Raw genomic sequence first — 20,618 nt, 5'->3', positions numbered from 1 at the left:
CTTATAGGATTTATTTTCTTTTGAAATATAATCATTTGGTAGCAGACATGTGAGGTACAGATAACTAAGGGAAGATTTCGCTTGCACATCAAGTGACGCCCATGCTCCTTTCTGCGGCATTTTGCAAAGAACTAGAAGGTAATTGATTTGCTTGGATGGGTCCATATGTGCATTCTTCTCTACTCCTTCACTTTCGGCTTTTGCCCGTATATCACATATAATTCGCGGTATATGTGAAGTCCCTCTCTTTTCAGATCATCTCTCACTAGAGCCAGACATACTTGCAATTCATCCATTGACCACTGAAGACCCTGAGTGAAGACATGGAGTGAGAATGCTTCCAGTCCTTCCAGAATATCCTGAAGAGCAAAAATGCCCAATTGCTTCAATTTATTGCCTTCTGGCCATGGTCCTATTGGAATCTATTTCATTTTAGCAATTGGTCTTCATCAAATGTACAAAGCTTGACATACCTTGAATCTTTGGATTTTGATATTGACAAAACCAACTTTTCCCATCCTTTGTGTGCAGATAGTTGCTCCACAGAAAGGCTTTTGCAGCTTATTCCGGCCCTCTATGATATGCTGTTGCCATTCAAGTGCATGTACAGCATTTTTATGCGTCTCGTCATCTGAAAGGAAGCCGTGTTCAAGTGATTGGAGTTCAAAGTATCCACCAGGTTTTAAATGCTCAAAAGCTCCTCTGCACAGTCTTTCGCAGTTGTAGATTGAACCGTCCAACTCACGCCCATGGATGAGATCAAATTTGTATGGCAATTCCCATTTCTCAAAGTCGTCAATCTCAAAAATGCAATTTGGTGGAATGCTGGAATGAATCATAAGCCAGGGCATATTTGATATGGTGGGACACTTCTTACAAGGTAGGTTGGATTGGGCTTAAATCGTTTCCTCGAACCACCGCACTGGGATATTTGCTGCCCATGATTGTTAGCCACGCTTGAAGTGATATCATGGACATTTGCTTTAGAGGTACGCACTCGGCACATTCTATCGCCCAGATACCTGTTCCTGTTCCCATATCAAGAATATACTGAGGGATGTCACTAATGGGAGCAAGAAACAACCGATAATCCAAAGCGAGTGTATACATCCTATGCAACTGTGCCCTGGTCAGATCTTATGCAATGAGTATCAGATACCATCATTTACCATATCCATCCGATCTTTTTCCAGCTCATCATTCGGCTATCAACCAGTTAATAACCATGTTTCTCTACCATAAATGGAGAGGACTCACAAGAAGGTATTTCCCTTTACAAAATGCATGGTATGTTCGTCCGTTCTGCTCATTTAGCTTGTGCGAGCCAAGTCAGTTGGGTTTCTCTTACCTGAGTCCTGAGATTGTTAGCTGGGATAGTCATTTGGGTATGACACAAGGTCCTTACGGATAATCAGTGATACTTTCTGTGAGAGAAAATAAGTCATCCTCCAATTCAGAGTGGTAGTTGCTGGTACTGTCCATCTCCTCCTCCTCCTCCTCCTCCTCCTCCTCCTCCTCCTCCTCCTCCTCCTCCTCCTCCTCTTCCTCCTCCTCCTCCCCCTCTTCCTCCTCCTCCTCTTCCTCCTCTACCTTTTCTATCTCGTTCTCAACTTCGCCCGCTCTAACCCCTCTCCTCTCTCCCTCTGTCTCTACGCCATGAGAATGGTCTGTGGAAGGTAATATTTCTTTTGCTGTCCCAGGTCGACTAGGTAATTTGGCAAACATACTGAAGAAAAGGAGCGATGATGAACATGGCTTCCAATGTCTGATGTTTGAGGGACAGGTTCCCCTTATATGTACACCATACTCTGGGGAATTAGGATGAAAGACATTGCTCTCTGTTTAAAGATAGCAACAGCAACAGTGAGTCTAGGCTTGGAATCGAGGAAAATAATCTTCAGCGCCTCCATTGACTCAAATTTGGTCACATATCTCATTGCTGCTAATAATTCAACCAGTTGGAAAAGAATAGGTAAAAATTGTACTGGGATAACTGGACAGACCATCAATGCTTGTTCCTTAAGGTTGTGTGCTAAGCGTCAACGGCTGTGGGGCACGCATTTTTAGTGTTGTTATTTCAAATACAGTTTTATTTAGATTGTCCAAGTGTCCCTTAGGTTCAGAGATAGGGAATGGTCAGTCAACGGCCGGTGAAAGTATAATTGTTAACTGTGATTTGTTCTCGATATTGTGTGCTTCAGTGTCTCTACTGGGCAATTGATTTTTTTCCATGCTATGTTACCTTATGTGGCGTTCGGCTCTGCACCATCCTTACATTATTGAAAAGAAATGAGCCAAAGGCATGACAAAAGACAGCCTATCCAAAGCTGAAGAAATCTTACCCTGTGTGGGAAAAGCAATCGGATGTCAATTCTCAATGACTTGCTACTAAGCCTAGCAAAGAATACTGGCGTGTCTATGGAATGACCGGCTAGGTTCGATGGAGAAGGGACTGACGAAATGTTTTGACCAACTGAACAGATAACCACAGCTATTACGACTATCCAGAAGGCAGCGCCAAGCAAGATAAAAGGAAGTGTAAAAACAAGGAACCAGCTTAAAAGCCTTTTGGAATGTCCGAGCAGATGGTTGAGATTGGTCGCTTGTTTGAATTTTGTGTCTGCATGTTGGCTGGCGTTGCTTTCCGATGTTTGTACAGAGATAGCGCGGTGGGTGGAATCCATAAGAGGAGAAGGGCGCAAGGCGTCTATTTGTAGGGTCTAGCAAGAGATACAATATATACAACGCTGACACCAATCGCAGCTTTGATGTATGTACTTCCACAGGTTCCTCCATAATCCAATTACAAAGCTCATAACAACAGCTGAACCAACCTTCCAATCACATGTGCACTTCCCCCCCAAAGATTGTCTTTCGTTCTCCCAGCGTATGACCCATCCAGGCCATGTATTCAGAGCTTCGGATGGGATAGTTATGTTGTGGGTACATGATCCATAAAAAGAGAGTGTAACAGAGCAAGGATGACTGGTCTTTTCACCAATGATATGCAGATGGCCACTACTCAAGGGGCACAACTGGTTGTATCGCATTGCATCCCTGATATGGCCAGCCTCAAGTACCATGGCAACGCCTGCCCATGAGCTCATAAGATCAGGTGTTGAGGCTGGGAGTAGCTTGCAAGTGCCTGCACTAACAAAATAGCTATCCCCACGCCTTAGAAGTTGGAGAACAGGAGGCGAAGCCTGGCTCTGTTAGTGAAGCTACCACATATGAGGGAGGAGATGTACCATTGACATGATCTCAAAACTGGAGGATTTTGCAGATGCTCCCTGCAGGCTGACAATGGTGCTTCACTGAACTGTGTGCTTTCTACTTCTGTGTCAGTGAATGCTACGCTGCTAAGGTTGTTTGAAACTCGAACTGAAAGACTCATATGGCAAATGAATAATTGTCAACCAACTTTGTATGATAACAGTAAGCATGCCCTTCGCATGCAACGACGTGAGCAGACTTTCTCCTTGCGTCTAAGGCAATAACCCGAGTGCAAGCCAACATGGATGAGCAGCCTGTATTCGAACAAAGCAACGAGCAAGCGGTGAAGCATCTCTTATAGTCAAAAACATTGAGGTGCAAAGTTTGGCCTCAATTAGTATCAAGGCAGTCATACTCTTGTGGCTCGGACTCAAGCTGGACATGGATATCACACTTGCTCTCCCAGAATGATCGATGCAAGTTTCCCCATGCCCTCGACACAGTCTGGCACCCTTGGTTTGCATACTCCTGGTCATTTGGGCTGTTGCAGCCACCCACCTGTACTGCAATTGCCTGTGTGACAAGCACAACAGCCACACTGTGAGGATTGCGGATGCTTCCTTGGCGTGCATGGGGATTGCCAAGATTTTGCGATTAATCAAAAATATCGCAAAATCTTGGCGGTAAAGTCAGGTGCCAGACACCAGACGAGGCTGGGAGATTCAATTCTCGCACTTCTCAGCTCTGATTTTTAATTTTTCCTGTCTATCAACGATGTCAGCTCCCACAGAACAAGTCATCGCGGAGCTTGGTAGCCTTCTCAATCAACTTGCTCACTTCCTCAATGAGAATGAGAAATACCTATCGCCTGACAAATACAAACTTTGTTACCATTCTCTCCCGGCCTTAGAGAAGTCAACCTTGAGCAAAATTGTTGCAATTTTGCATAACGGAGAGCAGAATGGATCGATGGATGACAGACAGGATTTGTGTGGTTCGCACAACCATGGTGACACATCTAGCGGCTTGACAGATTCTTCTAAAGATGCGGGAGGATTTGGAAGCATGACATATCCTTCTAACAATGCCGAAGGCTCATTTGGAAACCAGACAGATTTTTCTAACGATGCCGGAGGCTCATTTGGAAACCAGACAGATTCTTCTAACGATGCGGGCTCATTTGGCAGCCTGACATATCCTTCTAACAATGAAAAACTCTCTAGCAATGCACACTCATCTGGAGGCGTGAAGGATCCTTTCATTGCGAGGAACGTTTATAAAGTCTTCAAGGTATCGGTCGCCAACATACCCGGCTCACTGCAGAAAGTCTTTGAGCAATGGACAAAGAACCATGAAACCTTCTTTGAAAACCAACCACTTGAGGGCCAACCGCAAAACGTCCCCAAGGCACCAGGTTGGGGTGCATTGTTTCACAAGATTCAGCAGGGTGAAATGAATGCGGATGTTCTCAAGATTCGCCGACGATTCGACCTATACCATTTCTTCCAGTTGATCCAAAACTGTGGATACCATGATGGCAGCAGATGGGTGTATCGTGCACGAAATACACTGGCCAAAAAGGTCAAAAAGCAGTCTCCATCGCTTCAACTGGCAGTCATTTACAGCCAGCTTGATCTCTGGGCAGTGCTAGGTCGTGGATATGATGAATGGGTTATGGAGTTTAATGAGCCAGGTTGTCTACTTCTGTTGCCACTCAGCGTCTCAGAAACTGAGTAAGTCAGCTATTCCATCAAACGGTTCACAACTAATATGACCCAGGTACACCGAAAGACGGTACCGTAAATATAAAAAATCCGCCGCACAACATCTCATCAAGATCGGTTTTCAAAATGTCATGCGCGAGTGGAACCTCCATGCACTTGGGGACAGTATTGTCCAGGGGCTAAAAAAGAGACATGTGTCCCTAGTGGAAGATGCTTTCATTGCCCCGAGGGTCCCTAAGAGGCACAGACAGAGTGACGAATCAAGTGCAAAAAGGCCATGCCCCGGCTTGAGAGCAGAGATTTCCGAAGAACATCAGTCCGACACAATTAACGAGTGCCACATGTCAATGCAACTTCTCATGGCAGCGGTAACGGTAGCTTCAACTCACGACAGCGCAAAACAGCAGAATATTGATACAGTGCACCAGCCCCATTCTCCACCTGCTGCTCATGGCTTTACATCGTCGTCTGTTCAATTACTCGATCGTACGGCGAATTCGAGTATCACAGAGGCTCTATCGATCCCAGCTGGAAACCCACAAAAAGGTACGCTGTAAATTCGTCGCTCTGACATTGTATTGTACCTCGCAAGTGTCTATTCCCACCCTTTTGCTTGAGGCTAATTGGATAATATAGGTTCCAACACAGCAGTTGATGGCCACCAATATATCGCACGGAATCGCGCTAACAGCGATCCACCGCCGTTCAACGTCGAAGAGATAAGTACGTCACAACTAGATTTTAGCCTGCTGTCTAGTGTAACAAGTTTTGGGGAAATTGAACAAAATAGAGGTACGGAGTATGATGTAGGTGCTAAGTTTATTGACTAATTTGGCTCTAGTTACAGCCAGGCAAGACATGAATGGAATAGACACTTTCCAGCCAGATGGAGTGGACCAATGCTCCGCACAAATTGAAGCCCTTTCAACAGTGGTCAATGATACATGTTTGCCGTCCTTAGATGTTGACAATGCGGATTCACCGCCAACCTATTATGATGTTGATAGCGACGAATGGGTGCTGCCGTTGGATGTTGATAGTGATGTATGGCTACTGCCGGCCTTTGATGTTGATAGTGATGAATGTGTGCGACCGCGCCTTGATGTTGATGGGCAAAATTTGCCGGAATATCTTTCTCAGAGATAACAGCCTATTCCTGACCACCAGAATCGTGGCCGTTTTCTGTCTTTGGCTTGCCCTTTGATATAACCAAGAAATCCGTCGCAAGTTCAACACGTACTTCCTTCCGTATTGTGATATACTCTCCAACTTGGACCGGGACTTTGTCAACTGTTGCGGCTTCCCCATGTACACGGATAGGGTGTATATGAGCCACACCGCCAGACGCGAGGATACGGGCATATTTGGATCCAGGCACTCGAAAAACGCGATGTCGAGATTCGGGTTCTTCCTTTTTAACGCAATTCTGTGAGCTACGCATCGCCATATCAAGCAGCCAAACGCACCAATTCTTCAACATATCGACTAAGTTTGTCATCCAACATCACATCAATACACTCGTACAACCCTCCTCCCAGATGTTGCCATCGAATATCATTTCCCCCTATCCATTCCGCCACTAACTCCAACTCTTTTTTTGCGGACTCGGAAGGTTGTTTCTTTCTAAGGTGGCCTGTTTCAGCCATTTTCAGCAACTGATTATCACGTTAGCCCTGTCCTGGAGATAGAGACCCCTTGAGCACTTACATAATATTTATAATAAATACGTTCTTCTATCCTCAAAACATTGAATGATTGCAAGTGTTGAAGACTCTAAATAGTCTTTCAGCCCCGCTGATAAGGCGGTGGGCCAAGCTGGGCAGTAAAATGTGCCATGTGATCTGGATATGACCAATCTCCGTCCAACTAACTAGTTAACTAGTTAGTTAAACTAGGCAGTATGATTCTCCACCCCCGTTGGCGAGCGGGTCACATGGCTTCAAATTTTATTTTTGCCTGCCATTATTTTCTTACCCGGCTACTGGAAGACGTGAAAGCAGACATATTTTTTCCGTCCGCCACCCACACATCTTGTAATGTAATCCACCACCTACCGTAAATCTTCTCAATCATTATACAGAAATCATCTAGTTACACTATAAATTATTTCCTGTACGCTGAGAGCATGTACGGGCAGTATGTCCAAGTATCCCACATACACTGCATCGAGGTGCTGCATGTTTTCGTGGCTGATTCGCGAGGAGTAGAACGGAAAAAAGTATTAATATTAAAGACTAGTTGTCTATTAGAAGTGAAATCAAGGATAAGCCACATGTTAAAATCTGTAGAAAATAGAGATTGGGATAAAAATTCCTACCCCTCTGTTGTATTTGCATATATTGTTCTCATGGGCTGCTGTAATTAGGTCTCATAACATCATAATCAACCAGTCCAGCTTGACAGAGGTGGAGCCATAATTTCTAGTTATAGAAAAGACAGAATTCGCCATGTTTGAAACAGAAGCCGCTCTCTGTGACTTTTTCACCAACAACAATGTTGATTCCAGTGTTAAAACTGAGATATCTTACTGCATCAAGCACTATCAAGTCTATCTAAGAAAGTGTGACAAGGAATATGTTGAGACTCATGGAAGTTACAGGTGGGAGGAGGATGTTCATATTTGCAATTACACAGCTAAAACAGAGGAGGAAAACCGAGCTGATGCAGGGTAGTAGCCTCAGAGAGAGCCTCAGAAAAGGCAGCTGTGATGATGTTGCTGGGATGTTTGACATAGCACACCTTTCTGTGGCTTTAAAGTGCTTCTTTACTTTATTTCAATTGTGTTTTTGAGTTATCTCTTATTTTCTCTCTTGATAATCTCTTGCTTTTTGCCACCTTCTCTATCTTATCCAGGATTTTCTGTTGTACTTCCAACTGTTTGTTCCTGGTTGACAAAGGAGTTAAATCAAAGGAAAATGATTGGTTACCCAAAAACAGAATTACCCTTGCTTGCGCCAATAAGAAATAGTGCATCCTGGAAAATTAGAAATTCCGGATGCTAATAAAAACCTCAGCCCTCTAGCGAACATACATACCTTCCACCTCTACTCCGTATACATCAGTCAATCCTTAGGGTTTGGTCAGCTTCAGGGCGGTTCCTGTGGGACGTCAAAGTGGTTGTATTAGCATGTACTCCGTAGGCAGCTGAGGCATATATGTGCGGTGCGCTAGTCCGTGATAGGCAGCCTAGGGCCAACAGTTCCTACCAACCTGCTTACTAACTTTGATTTTGTAAGAGGTGTTGAACCTTAGTTGGATTGTATTACGCGGCGTAGGCCACTCGGGCAAAAGAGCTCAATCACCACCAGCGCCGTGGTGGTATAGAGGGTACGAATCACCCAACCCAATCCCCCCAACAGATTGTTATGATCTATCTAGCATCTAGCGGCAACTAATATAAGAGTGTGTGGGTCACGCGGGATAGGGCTTGTGTAGGACCTTCAACAGATTTTAAGCATTGATGGGGTAGTTCGCCTTTTCATCAGCAGTTGCGCTCGCGTCTTCTGACGTGTGACGGGCAAACATTGATCCGTTTTATTTTGGGATGACTGGCATTATTTCGCTTCTCCCCACCACTACAGGATATCGCCAATCTCTACGCCACTATATTCCTCGTACCCATTTCGCTTTTTGATATAACTCTTTATCCCTCTCTAATGGCTGATAGCAGTTCACCAGATTACGAGGCTCTCTACTGTAAAGCGGAAGCGGAACGAAGGCAGGCAGAAAAGCGAGAGAGACACGAAGGAGAGTTGCGAAGGCAGGCAGAAGAGCGGGAATCACAGGAGAGAGTGCGCAGCCAGCCGACAACACTAGAAGAGCTCATCAAGGGTTGTCATGATTCATTCTCCCAGCCTTTGCAGGTTGGAACCCCGCTCCATGAAGGGAAGTATTCCACCACCCACTGGGAAATACTGCCCAACAAGTCTTTGCTTGTGTTTCCACAATATACAATGTTCATCGAAAACCCCTATAGCAGGTCACGCCCAGGCCCAGAGACCATCATCATTCACTACAATGCCACAACGACGCGCTCATGTCGTTGTCGCGTTGTGTTGTGGAGCGTGTTCTTTGAGGCCAGGATTCGACATCCCCTTAAGAATACCTTTCCGCATTCTATTCAAGCTGAGCTTCTGTGTTGATTTTGAACAGTTGCGATCTTCATCATATCCTCCTTAAAATTTTCCATATCTGCTGCCTGTTTATTCTCTTTGTCTTCATGGAGAAGTCGCCCCAATCCCTCTCCAGGTCGGATATGGACAGTGTTGAGAAATACCCATCTTTCCTAGATTTTGGAAGGATTAAAATCCCAAGGCATAAGTGGACAGATCAACAGCGAGTGGTGTTGTGTGTTCTTAGACAATTTTATGCTCTTAAAAAGAAGGATGAAGCCGAAATCTTTAATCACATATTTGAACCCAAAATTGAGGATTTCGAAAATGGCCTCCCTGTCACCACGGTCAACATACAATGTCATGATGTTTAAAAGCCCATTTGGGTATCTGCGCTTGACATCTCTTTCCGGTGAATACAAGAAATGTCGTCGGATCATTGAGCTGGCCTAACAGAGCTGGGCATATATCTACATCAACGATCCTTCGATGATGGTCAGGTTAATCCAAATTACTCTTTCTTTCATTCTACCAGCAATGTTGACCTCCAATTTAACCCAAATTCTGATGGAACATCAATCCCCACATATCACTTGAAGAACCTGAACCGGCATGGGGCTAGGATACAATGGATGTGGGAAACATTTCCAATACTGACGTGAAGGAGATCGTTCCTAATACTATTTCTAATGGAATCGACATGGATCCGATAGCTACCCATAAGACACCACAAATTTTATATCAGTTTTCTCTATTCCTTGAACAAACTACTCTCTCTTCCAGCATTACCACTCCCCGTGCCAATTTCCAGAGGCTGATGACTGGACCTGCTGGCTCGTCCTCAACATCACATTCTTATAATTCAAGCCATAGGCCTCCTCGCTCCAATTTAGCATCCCCGAGTCGCACAGTAATGTCCTCACCTTCAGCCCACCTGTCAACAAAACATTTCTCCACAGTCTAGCTAGCCACGCCGTCAATATATTCTGATCGTTCAACTTCTCAAGAGCACCACGCAACAGAATATTGTCAACACCTAGCTGTCGGCGCCCCGGATCAGACCCCACTGAGCAGAGATACTGTTCCAAAACTTCACTGACTTCCCGCAGTCAGCCTGAAGCATGTTTAGCACCCTTTTGCATCCAACATTAACGCCATAGGTGGGATCGAGGCCCCATTGGAACTATGGTATAGTCACAATGATTGGCTTGCACTTTCTCTTCTCCCCTTTCCCGGAGTTTTGAGGACCATTGCTGCTGCAAAGCGCTTAATTTTCGGTGTGGAAACTGCTGCTTGATCTTCCACCAATGCCAGCCCCGCGTCTTCAGATCCTTTAGTCGCTCATCTTCACCCTGGGTCCACCAAGATCACTTCCTGTCAGGCTCCGCGGTCCTTGGATCCTTGTCCACACTTTCAGTGTCGACCTCAGCTACGCTCGGCGTCCGTTGAAGGATCCCTACGGAGGTCGAGGAGCCTTTGGGCAAAGGCAGACACCAGCACGGAAATGTCCTCTGGGGATAACAGCCGCGGGCTAAAAAGTATGCTTGGAGCCGCCGGCGGGTGCCACCGGACCGCAGCGTGTGCACCGTTTGTGATCCACGCGTGTGGAGCTTATAGAGTGCTCCGTAGCGGCCACTGATCGCCCGCTGCTAGGCGCCCGCTTGACCCCTTGATGATGCCCAACAGCTCGCGCACCCCGAGATCGAGATTGTGGTCGACATGATGTGGTAGCAGCTGACTGTGGAAATATTGCGCTGCTGTGATTGCTGCTTCACTGAATCACCGCCGTTGCTACTCACGGTGTAATCTCCGTCCGAATCATCAGAGGGATCAATTGTGCCGGTTATGTCCCACTCCCCCCAACTGTCATCTGTAGGCTGTGCGGGGCTACCAGGAAGATGACTGTCCTCAATCACAATTTTACGCTTTGATTTTGACCAGGTGTTCCGTTAGTGGGTCCCGAGGACATGCTATGCGCTTTCTACTTAAATAGATGTGGATCACATGGCATTCTAGCGTGGTAGTGGGTGGAGGGGGGGGGTACGGCAGCCTATAGTGACAAATGTGTCAAATGGGGTTTTTTGATATTCTCCACTGTAATTACTTAATTCCACTTACAGACACTCATTGATAGAAATTTATACTAGAAAGCAATGCACCTTGAATTCTCTAAGTACATTTTAAAACAGTGAATTTACATCATTGTAGATATCATCGCTAGGTATCATTGCTAGATATCATCGCAACTTTCGCAAAATATCATCACTAGATATCATCATTAGATACAATTGATGGATATCATTGTCTATATATATATATACTGTGGTTTCCACACTATGGGCTGATGGTTACAGTAGATAATGGATTGGGCGGTCATATCTGCTGTGGGCCGGCCAACAGCAGATCCATAGATATAGTGCCTCGCAATAAGTTTGAAACTATTGTGACTTCTCATCAAAATCCACTAGTCTAAAGGTAGTTTAACTTGCAGTAATTAGTTGTAGTTATAGTTACATGATATTCAAATGCATTCATTTACCCTTATTTTTCCACTCATCTACACCATTCTCTATTCTCTCATTCACTTTTTAATTTCCAGATGTAATTTAATTAATTAGGCTAGTTCCGCAATAAACAGTGCAACTACTAAATTATTTTTGGACTAGTGGATTTTTATCGGAAGTCACAATACAGATCTGTACTCCGTAGTTTCAAGCTTATTGCAAGGCACTGATATATGTTATTTTATATCACCATGAGCACAATCATTCAACAAATGATTATGTTGTCTTCTTGCTATGAATAATCTAGTTATCATAGTGCTATCTATTATATTTAGTGATGATATTCATGATAATATCTAGCAATCATATATGGTTATATCAGCTTTTTACTTTGAATAATCTAGTGGTTATAGTGCTATCTCAGATATATATCAAAGATGATATCTAGCAATGCATTGCCTTCTAATAATCAACAAGCTCTATTTGATTACAAATCAAATGAGTATGATTGGTGTGTTTACATTGTAACACTAGTATAAAAATGTGGGATGGAGTGGCATCCTGGGCAACCGGTGCCCAGAAAAAAAACCCATTTGACACATTTGTCACTTTAAGCTGCCGTAGGGGGGGCTTGGATTGGTTCGTGGTTTGCTCTTTTGTTCTAGTTAATACTGTACATACTGTGTTGCTCTCACTTAGCTAGTCAATACTACATAACGACACAACAATGTTATCCTCCTACATGAGAGGGATACATTATGCATGCTCAGCCCCTCATGCTCAATTTTGATTAGTGTAGCCACACATGCAAAGGGATCACAACAGATTAACAACAATAGTATGCGCTTCTGCAGCAGTGCTCATTGTACTAAATAGGTGCATCTCATCTTGTTACTGTTCCCTAGCCTCCATTGCCTGAGATATCAATCACTAACCGCGATGTCTAGACGATTTAGTAGACCCAAATCTAGGCTGGACCTCTTACAAACTCATGATGTTTTTGTGTGGAAGCAATGACAGGTTGGCTGAGTAGAAAGTTGAGTGGACGGCCACAGTTTCGGATTGCAAATCACGGCCATGAATTCGGTTGAATCGCGAGTCAAAATGGTGTGGGCCACTGTTTCGGATCGCAGATCGCCAAGCTTGCAAGCACCAGGGCAAAACAACCTTGAAATGACAGAAGTATGTACACCTTTTAAAAAAAACTTTACTCAATCTGATTAGCTTGATAAATTGTGATCTCTTCCCCCAAGTGATAAATGTCCCAGATCCTTCATTGGAACTAAATGCTACTTTATGCAGGCATTGAACTCAAAGCGTGTCAAGAAGCCATGGATCGAGCACCGTATCCTCATGCAGATATGTTAACGACGGAAAGGCACACTACAGTGTATGATGCGTAGCTATTTCGATACTGTCGCGGCAAAGGTGTCTGTCTACCTTCTCATCCATGAAGAAAACCAGCACTCTACAATTTAGCGAACCTGATTCAAGTAGCCACTTTCCACACATAGCTCTTATAATGAGGGATTATATCACAGCCAACTAAGAAACATATTCTATAATAGCTTTCTAGCACCTCTATTACATACAAAATAACTATGTCATCAAAAGCCTAAGAATACATATGCCGCTGCTAATTAGTATATCAATAGATATTAACTAGTTAGAATAGATCATTAGTATCACTACATCTTTAATTATCCATGAAAGAAGAGTTGCTCAAAACAGAAGGTATATTGAAAAAGAATGCGTCTCAAAAAAAAGTGTGCAAGGTGCTTGTCAAAGAAAAAGAGTGCAAGCTTAAAAAGCAGTGTGCTGAAAATAATGTGAAGATGATGAAGTGCAAGCTGAAAAGTACAGACCAGTGCATATTTAACCCTAAGATTCTGCCACTTATCTTTGAGTTTCCATGATCTATTAGCATGGCAGAGGCACACAACCACAATCGTTCCTACTGGAGGACTAAATGCCGAAAGGCATTATCAGATCACATCTGTAAGGTCAATCCAAGAAAAATAAATGTTCTATTCAGTTAATAAAATAAAACAGGGAAGACATTGAATATTCGAGTTGATCCAGCAGATGTGCGCTTGATTCCAAATGTCAATACATCTTATGGATGGAAGGCAGCTCCTTCAATAAAGCAACTGCTCAAAACACAACTTAGTAAACACTCAACTGGAGCATATAAGATGTTATGTCAAGCAGTGGATGACAAGTCAGAAACAAAACTCTTACAGGCTGTTCTTGCAGAAGAGATGATACAGGGGGACAATCAGACTGACAACGAATTCAAAAAAGACACATCTTGCAATAGAAATGAAAAGTGTGAGGAGGTGGTACAATGGAAGCTTCAAGTAGCCAGTGAGGTGATGAGAAGAGAACTTGCTGAGAAAACCATGATGAATTTAAAGAGATTGAGTGAGGAACAGCAAGATAAAATAATACATCTAGAAGAAGAAGTTCAGCGATTACTATCAATGACCAAGTTCTTTCAACAGACTATTGATCAATGGTTACAAGGAGTGACTGAGGCAATTTCACTTCTACAGACTGCTCACTCAGAGCTACTATCAGTGGCACAAAGCAGCTCATAATGAATTGCTTGTATATACATTTATATTTATATTAAACAACCCAAGAATGGAATATTGTTTCTCTCAATAATTAATTTTAAGAAAACCTGCTGAATCAATATTCATAAAATTGAAGACTTTTTGAGAGCGGATATTTTTCTTTCATATTCACAATCTTCAACTCTATAGCTACACATCAGCTATATTCTCTTTGTCTGAAAAGACCATTTTCAGTTGCATTTATGATGGATCATTAATATCCGGTGGAAAGGGGTGCTAAAAAGGCCACTCACAATTATTAGGGTTATCGTAGATGCAATAATCTATCAGTATTTGGGTCAATATTCAGTTCCGACACAACTTAATCAACCGGCACCAGAAAGTGGCTGGCAGGAAGAGGCTCATTTCAGCATCAGATTTGCCAAATGTTATGCTATTTTGCACTGGGCAGCAGGCAGTATTATAAGGAAGGGAATGCTCGATTATCCGAGCGAGGCAGTCCTCAAGGCGGTGCTCAAGGCAGTACTGAGGTTATACCAGACAGTTATTACGAGATATTATCTCCGATAATATAAATATTTCGACCTTTTGCCTCTCCGCCGTTCCATCCGTCAAACATGGAGCACATGGGGGACATTTACGGCCATACAGCCAACCCAGATACAATGGAGGCCAGCCGGCATTTTCGAGGATATGCGAAGATTGACCTTTCACATTTCCAGTTGGAGAAGGATAATGTCCTTGGCTCCAGACCCGTAGGCAAGGATGGTGAGGGTCAAAATGCTTTGAGACTGCTAAAAATATTTGAGTCTGTAGGTTGTGATCGCGAGGACCCCGCGAATTACATTCCCGTTCTCATTAGCCAGAATACTTTGGGCCAGGCAATGGATGACTCCGGGACGACACAGGATGTGCTTTTGCATGGTATTAACCCCCCGAATCTAATCTTGAAGCAGGGCACATGGCTGCTATGTTTGCAGGGCAAGAGCCGCCTACGAGCAGCGCAGGAATTCTTCTCACCCGGTGAGAGATGGTGGGGAGCCAGACTTTATCTAGACAGTAGGCCCTGCTCTGTTCTCATGACAATCATTTTCTACTAACTAGCGGAAAGCCCTTCCCACTGGTGCAAGAGATCGGCTGCGAGAAAAGTACTCAAATGAGCAGAATTTCAGTGATGGTGATATCTATCGCAATCTCCGATCTCACCAACTACAGAATAATGGTCCTCGAGCAGAAGCCTGGTGGGCGAGATGGAGTTCTGTTAAATGTCGGCATGTGCGCCAGATGCAGAAGCAAGAACAATTACTAAAACAATTTGATCGTCTCTTACCCTATGTTGGGCTATGGGCCCCAGTTAATGTTAAACTCTTTCGGCGTGTTGTTGACTCAAGATGTTATGAAGTGAGACTCCCACTCATGTTATTTTCTGTTGAACATGCTAATTTCTCAACAGGAGTCGAATAATTACTTAGAGCAGATTTGTAGAGTCTGGTCTGTATTTCCTCATGATTCCGCTGCTCTGGTTGATGCGCGGTCAGTACATCTTCTAGAGGGACTAATGCCAGCTTACTCTTTTGCGGATCAAAAACACATTCAAGATCTGGTGAACAATGGAGAAATATTTCCTGCACTTATAGATTCAGAGAGAAGAAGAGAGGTTTTGGAGGGTCTGCTTTTGATCTCTGGGAGAATACTCTCTCTTCACACATTCAATCAGGACTGGCTATACCTAGAGCTCCCGAGCAGAGCATTACACAGTCTTCTCCCGAAAAATTTTGGAGGCTCTGTCAGGAATGCGATGTTGAAGAAATATGTGTGTACTGAAAATTCGTGCATCATTCAAACATCTGCAGCAGGCTATAGTATAGTAGTGGGTGATCAGAGAGCAGCATCATATATATCATATGTGCAACTGTGGCTCTGTGCTTTACGGTTATTTGTGATCCCGCTCAAGGATTCCCAAACGTCCGAGAATATTCATACATTTTCATCTATCCGAGGTTTGCCTCTTTTGGCAAGGGAAGCCATAAGCTTAGGTTTTAACTCACCAGAAATTGAGAAATTATCTAACCGAGATGCCAATGAAGAAACATGCCGCTATTTCATTGAGCATATGTGTCAGGTCGAACTCTATGAACCGGAGCCAAGAAGACTTAGTGAAGCTGTGCGCAGAATACAAAACACTCTAAAGCAACTTCATGAGAAAAGAAAGAGAGCTGATGGAGCACCAGCATTCAGTACAAATGCAACAAGCCAACCTCAGTGCCGTCGGTATAATCGACCACTTGCATCCCATATTCAGAATGACCGGTGCTACTTTTTTATTGAGCATATTTACAGTCTTGATCAAAATATTGCTGAACATCCCACTTCAATCGCGGTTACACGAGAGGTATTATTCTCTTTCTTTGGCAAGGAGCCCATATATAATCAACTTTTGGAACTTCCAGAATCTTCAGTTCATGAAGATCACCCCTCAGGCAGCTCAGGCATCTCATTAGATCAACCTACATCAGAGCAAACAAGTGGCTATATTGCTGTGCCACCAGCATCTCAAGCTCATGGAGATCATTCCTCAGGAAGCCCAGACATGTCATTCAAACAACCACCTAGGAAATCTTCCCTTTTAAGCAGCATTGAGTCAACGGTGACCTCGGGTACGAACAAGCTAACGGTCCCCCAAGCATGGGGATTTGAAGACCTTAGCGGCGACCCCAATACGAGGCTTGATATAGCAGCCAATCGCGGTGTGGATGAGATATTGAATATGTGGAATGCTTCTCAGGACGCCAGCCTCATTATCCTCTATTTGTATTCCTCTCGACAATTCTACAAATTTTGGAATAATGACCTCGCCCTTCAGTCTACAATATACTCACTTTCTAAAGATCATTTTTTCATGCATCTTGTTGGGAAAAACTGTCAAAGTTTATCTGATGAGAAAATCCTGACAGTTGCCAAACAAGAGAGATTGTTATTTGTTGGTTCAAAGGCAGCACCTGCTTTGGCATCAGTAGATGACATTCGGAACTATGCGTCAATGCAGGATTCTAGCAATGGGAAGCGGAAAGCAGATCAGATAACAAGATCAAGGCAAGAAACAGAAAATGAACAGGAAGATCCAAAGCGGACCCGTGAAATACATCCACAGGATGAGATGGATGCAGAATTATAGAGAATATCGTTATGAAAGTTGGAGAATTATTCAGTATATGAGAACGTGTAATTATCTATATATTCTGTGTTTTTGAAATCAGTACACTAAATAGTATATATTTTTAGTCTAAATCAGCTGCTAATTTTGTAGCTTCGAAGCGCAAATTGCCGATGCCTCCCCTAGGAGGCTGACCTTTATAAATACTGCCTAGTTATCATGTAATTATCGGAGTTAGAATAAGCAATTCAATCTATCTATCGATATTCAGTATTTGGGTCAATATTCGGACTTTATCCAGTTCCGACAACCATTTCTTAGACAAAAGAAAAAAAATGTAGAGGGGTAGTTAAATAACGTTGTGTTGAACTTGGTAAGTATTATCAAGGATTATAGTATCAACTTGGAACACAGAACGTCTCACTATATGAAACTAAGCAATGCTCTGCTGAATCTCCTGCGTATATCTAAGCATGACCTTCCTTATAAATACTGCCTACTTTTCATGTAATTAGCAGAGTTATAATAAGCAATCCAATAATTCTATTGATATTCAGTATTTGGGGCAATATTCGGACTTTATTAGCTCCGGCACGTTGGCTCTAGCTATTATGGACTAGTGCACCATATACCTCAGCTATCTACATACTAATACAACCATTTAGATGTCCCACATTATCTTCATTTGTGAGGTTGGATTAAAGATAGTTCATTTGGAAATCCTGGTCTGCAATTTTGCAGTTCAAAAACTGCTGGTTGGGCATTAATGCTGCAATAGGGGCAACGGAAGTATCTATATCCGTAGATCTTAGAAGATCAGCGATTAGCTTTGAATATAAGAGATTGCTACCCCAATAATATCTTCGTGCGTACTTCACACTACTTGTAGCTACCCTTGTAGCGTACCTTACAAATGCATTAGACAGTTTGCATGATCTTCTTTTCATCAACATTAAATAAATAATACTGAATAAATATTTCTGAGCTCTCAATCTAAAAACTCAACTTTGTGTGTTCGTTTGTGAGGGGTTTGAATCAATACTCTTGTTATTACTTCACCACTTGTGTGGAGTGTGAACTTGAGCAGTTGTAGATTTGTGAACTCGTGGGCTTGGAGGAGGAGTAGACTGCGGAGTAGTGGAAGCACTGGCAATAGTTGTGGCTAGAATAGCAGAGGCTTCAGCAGCAGCAACAGCAGTCAAAAGAGCAGTAGAGATCTCAGTGGAGATCTCATTAAATTGCCGAGCTCTTTTTGCTGCTTGTTGAGTAGCCGTTCGGGCCAGATTATTGTCTTTCACACGCCATGCAACTGTGAGCTGCTGCAGTCAATTTTTATCCATACTACTTTTCTTCACCCAATCATCTTGTACAGTTCAAATAACTGCCAAGATAACATGCCAAGCAGGCCCACATGTCATATGACCAGCTACCAGATGATTAAATAGACCGTCTTTGTGGATGAATGGATTTAGAGTTATTCTGACCTCTCCACTTCTTCAGTTTTGCAGTTTGATGTATCTCAACCTCACAATGTCCTTGATTCTGGACCTACCGGGCGAGTTGCTCTTGTTGATATTTGAGAATCTTAATGACTTAGATGATGTTTTGCATTTGGGACGGGCTTGTAAGCAGCTGTATAGCTGTCTTGATGGTGGGCAGAATCGACTGCGTATCTACAAATCAGTGATTGTATGAGCATCCCTTCTTTGCAGGGGGAGTTCTCTTGCTAACAATAATCAGGCTTGTGCAGCACATCATCAGTATGACATTCAACTGTGCTATCTCATCGAGGTGAATCAGCGGTATACATCAAACTATTTGACCTTTCAGGAGGAACCACCTACATCCTGCCGACCAACAGGCCAATCTCTTTCAAAATCATTTCAAGTTTTGACCTCCGACCTACAAGATGAGTTCGTGTGGTCGATTTCTACCAGGTGGCAAGGACTGCAGCTTCTTCGAGATCTCTACAGACACCCAGCAATCCAGTCTGCATACTTCTGCTCCAGCCTTCATTACCGTGACGATTTCCTCTCTAATCAGAATACAGAAATGTTGCAGTGGGAAGGATCTCTACCCCATCTTGAGGCCAATTCACCTGGGGTGTCCCTGGTCCCGTTTGACGCGAGGCAGACACAACGATTCCACCAGTCATTGTCAGCTCAGTGGCTCGCGATTGAGGCATTATGCCTGTGGCGCGTGTCAGTGTTCCAAACATCACAAGAAAAACTCCAGGTGTTCGAAAAGATTCTCAAGATCTGGACAGATAACCCACATCGAGAGGTCTCCGAAACAATGGATATCCTGGAAATATTTGATTTTGTCTGGGGATTTTTACTCAGAAGGATTTTCGGGGATGTTACAGATCTCTCATCCTGGTTGCCCCCTTTAGACCTCAACTTGAGTATTCACTTCATTCTACATGATTTAGAAGAGAGCTGGAAATGGGATGCATTTATAAGATTTCTTCTCCCTCATATGCGGCCTTCCAATATCATTGAGCTTCTTGTGCTTCGGACCTGGAACCCATCGCTTTCCTGGCCACCAGATAAGCCAAATTTCCTTCGACAACTTGGTTTCTTCGACACATGGGATGGAATTTGTTTGGTAAATGATGTGCACTTTCCTTATGACACATACATTGCTCCTTCTCTTGTCGAAAATGATGTACTTAGGAGACTCAAACAGTATGGATCGAGTTCCGATATTATTGAAGTATGGAAGGTTTACCGAGATGAAGCATGGATAAAGGATGCCAGAGGTAAAGTTCTGTCTTGGGATGAAGATCAAGGCTGGATTATCAAGCAAATCATGACTGCACTGGAGGAAATCAGAAGTGGGTGAAAAATACCACCCAGGGGAACAGTGCGATCCTGTTTTACCTGCCTTATTGAAAGAGCTAGAGTTGATGACTTTGACTTGTCTTTGGGATTTCTGAATTTCTCCACATGCCTACATTTCTTTAATCGCCTTTATCGCAATACACGTGCAAGGAACCACCGTGCCGACCAATATAACCCATCACCTCAAGAACTCTCTGTCCTCCTAGAATATATCGAGAAAGCATTAGAGAAGAATTGGATACGTCCGTCGAAGAGTCCAGCCGGCGCCCCAGTATTGTTCGCGCCGAAGAAAAACGGAACCCTGCGTCTCTGCGTAGATTATCGAGGATTGAACGAAATAACGGTTAAGAATCGGTATCCGCTGCCCTTGATAAGTGAAATACTTGATAGGTTAGCAGGTGCCAAAATATATACGCAACTAGACCTCAGGGACGCGTATCATAGAATTCGCATACAGGCGGGGGATGAATGGAAAACGGCATTTCGAAC

General features: G+C 43.5%; 8 protein-coding genes across 8 annotated transcripts; 5 read left to right on the top strand and 3 right to left on the bottom strand.

The window, feature by feature from the left end:
• Window positions 1–179: 179 nt before the first annotated feature.
• HCBG_07288 (uncharacterized protein) lies at window positions 180–1,725 on the bottom strand (the record flags this gene model as incomplete). The annotated part of the gene is made up of 4 exons (XM_045434337.1): window positions 180–422; window positions 474–825; window positions 998–1,111; window positions 1,406–1,725. 4 exons carry the CDS (start codon window positions 1,723–1,725, stop codon window positions 180–182), a joined length of 1,029 nt encoding a protein of 342 aa, XP_045285128.1.
• Window positions 1,726–3,987: 2,262 nt separating this feature from the next.
• On the top strand, window positions 3,988–5,799 carry HCBG_07287 (uncharacterized protein; the record flags this gene model as incomplete). The annotated part of the gene is made up of 4 exons (XM_045434336.1): window positions 3,988–4,946; window positions 4,993–5,483; window positions 5,574–5,660; window positions 5,789–5,799. 4 exons carry the CDS (start codon window positions 3,988–3,990, stop codon window positions 5,797–5,799), a joined length of 1,548 nt encoding a protein of 515 aa, XP_045285127.1.
• A 288-nt stretch (window positions 5,800–6,087) lies between these two features.
• Window positions 6,088–6,583, bottom strand: HCBG_07286 (uncharacterized protein; the record flags this gene model as incomplete). Its single annotated transcript, XM_045434335.1, has 2 exons — window positions 6,088–6,348; window positions 6,404–6,583. The coding sequence occupies 2 exons, from the start codon at window positions 6,581–6,583 to the stop codon at window positions 6,088–6,090; spliced, it is 441 nt and encodes a 146-aa protein (XP_045285126.1).
• Window positions 6,584–8,593: 2,010 nt separating this feature from the next.
• Window positions 8,594–9,079, top strand: HCBG_07285 (uncharacterized protein; the record flags this gene model as incomplete). Its single annotated transcript, XM_045434334.1, has 1 exon — window positions 8,594–9,079. One exon carries the CDS (start codon window positions 8,594–8,596, stop codon window positions 9,077–9,079), a length of 486 nt encoding a protein of 161 aa, XP_045285125.1.
• Window positions 9,080–9,834: 755 nt separating this feature from the next.
• On the bottom strand, window positions 9,835–11,277 carry HCBG_07284 (uncharacterized protein; the record flags this gene model as incomplete). The annotated part of the gene is made up of 4 exons (XM_045434333.1): window positions 9,835–10,148; window positions 10,248–10,401; window positions 10,789–10,974; window positions 11,248–11,277. 4 exons carry the CDS (start codon window positions 11,275–11,277, stop codon window positions 9,835–9,837), a joined length of 684 nt encoding a protein of 227 aa, XP_045285124.1.
• Window positions 11,278–13,478: 2,201 nt separating this feature from the next.
• On the top strand, window positions 13,479–14,153 carry HCBG_07283 (uncharacterized protein; the record flags this gene model as incomplete). The annotated part of the gene is made up of 2 exons (XM_045434332.1): window positions 13,479–13,551; window positions 13,606–14,153. The coding sequence occupies 2 exons, from the start codon at window positions 13,479–13,481 to the stop codon at window positions 14,151–14,153; spliced, it is 621 nt and encodes a 206-aa protein (XP_045285123.1).
• A 596-nt stretch (window positions 14,154–14,749) lies between these two features.
• HCBG_07282 (uncharacterized protein) lies at window positions 14,750–17,307 on the top strand (the record flags this gene model as incomplete). Its single annotated transcript, XM_045434331.1, has 5 exons — window positions 14,750–15,155; window positions 15,244–15,533; window positions 15,605–15,665; window positions 15,986–16,789; window positions 16,832–17,307. 5 exons carry the CDS (start codon window positions 14,750–14,752, stop codon window positions 17,305–17,307), a joined length of 2,037 nt encoding a protein of 678 aa, XP_045285122.1.
• Window positions 17,308–18,798: 1,491 nt separating this feature from the next.
• Window positions 18,799–20,130, top strand: HCBG_07281 (uncharacterized protein; the record flags this gene model as incomplete). The annotated part of the gene is made up of 2 exons (XM_045434330.1): window positions 18,799–18,910; window positions 19,037–20,130. The coding sequence occupies 2 exons, from the start codon at window positions 18,799–18,801 to the stop codon at window positions 20,128–20,130; spliced, it is 1,206 nt and encodes a 401-aa protein (XP_045285121.1).
• Between the last annotated feature and the right edge of the window lie 488 nt (window positions 20,131–20,618).

The sequence above is a fragment of the Histoplasma capsulatum genome (genome assembly GCF_000150115.1).
Source record: "Histoplasma capsulatum G186AR genomic scaffold supercont2.11, whole genome shotgun sequence".
Lineage (NCBI taxonomy): Eukaryota > Fungi > Ascomycota > Eurotiomycetes > Onygenales > Ajellomycetaceae > Histoplasma > Histoplasma capsulatum.
This window is presented reverse-complemented; position numbering and strand designations above follow the sequence as displayed.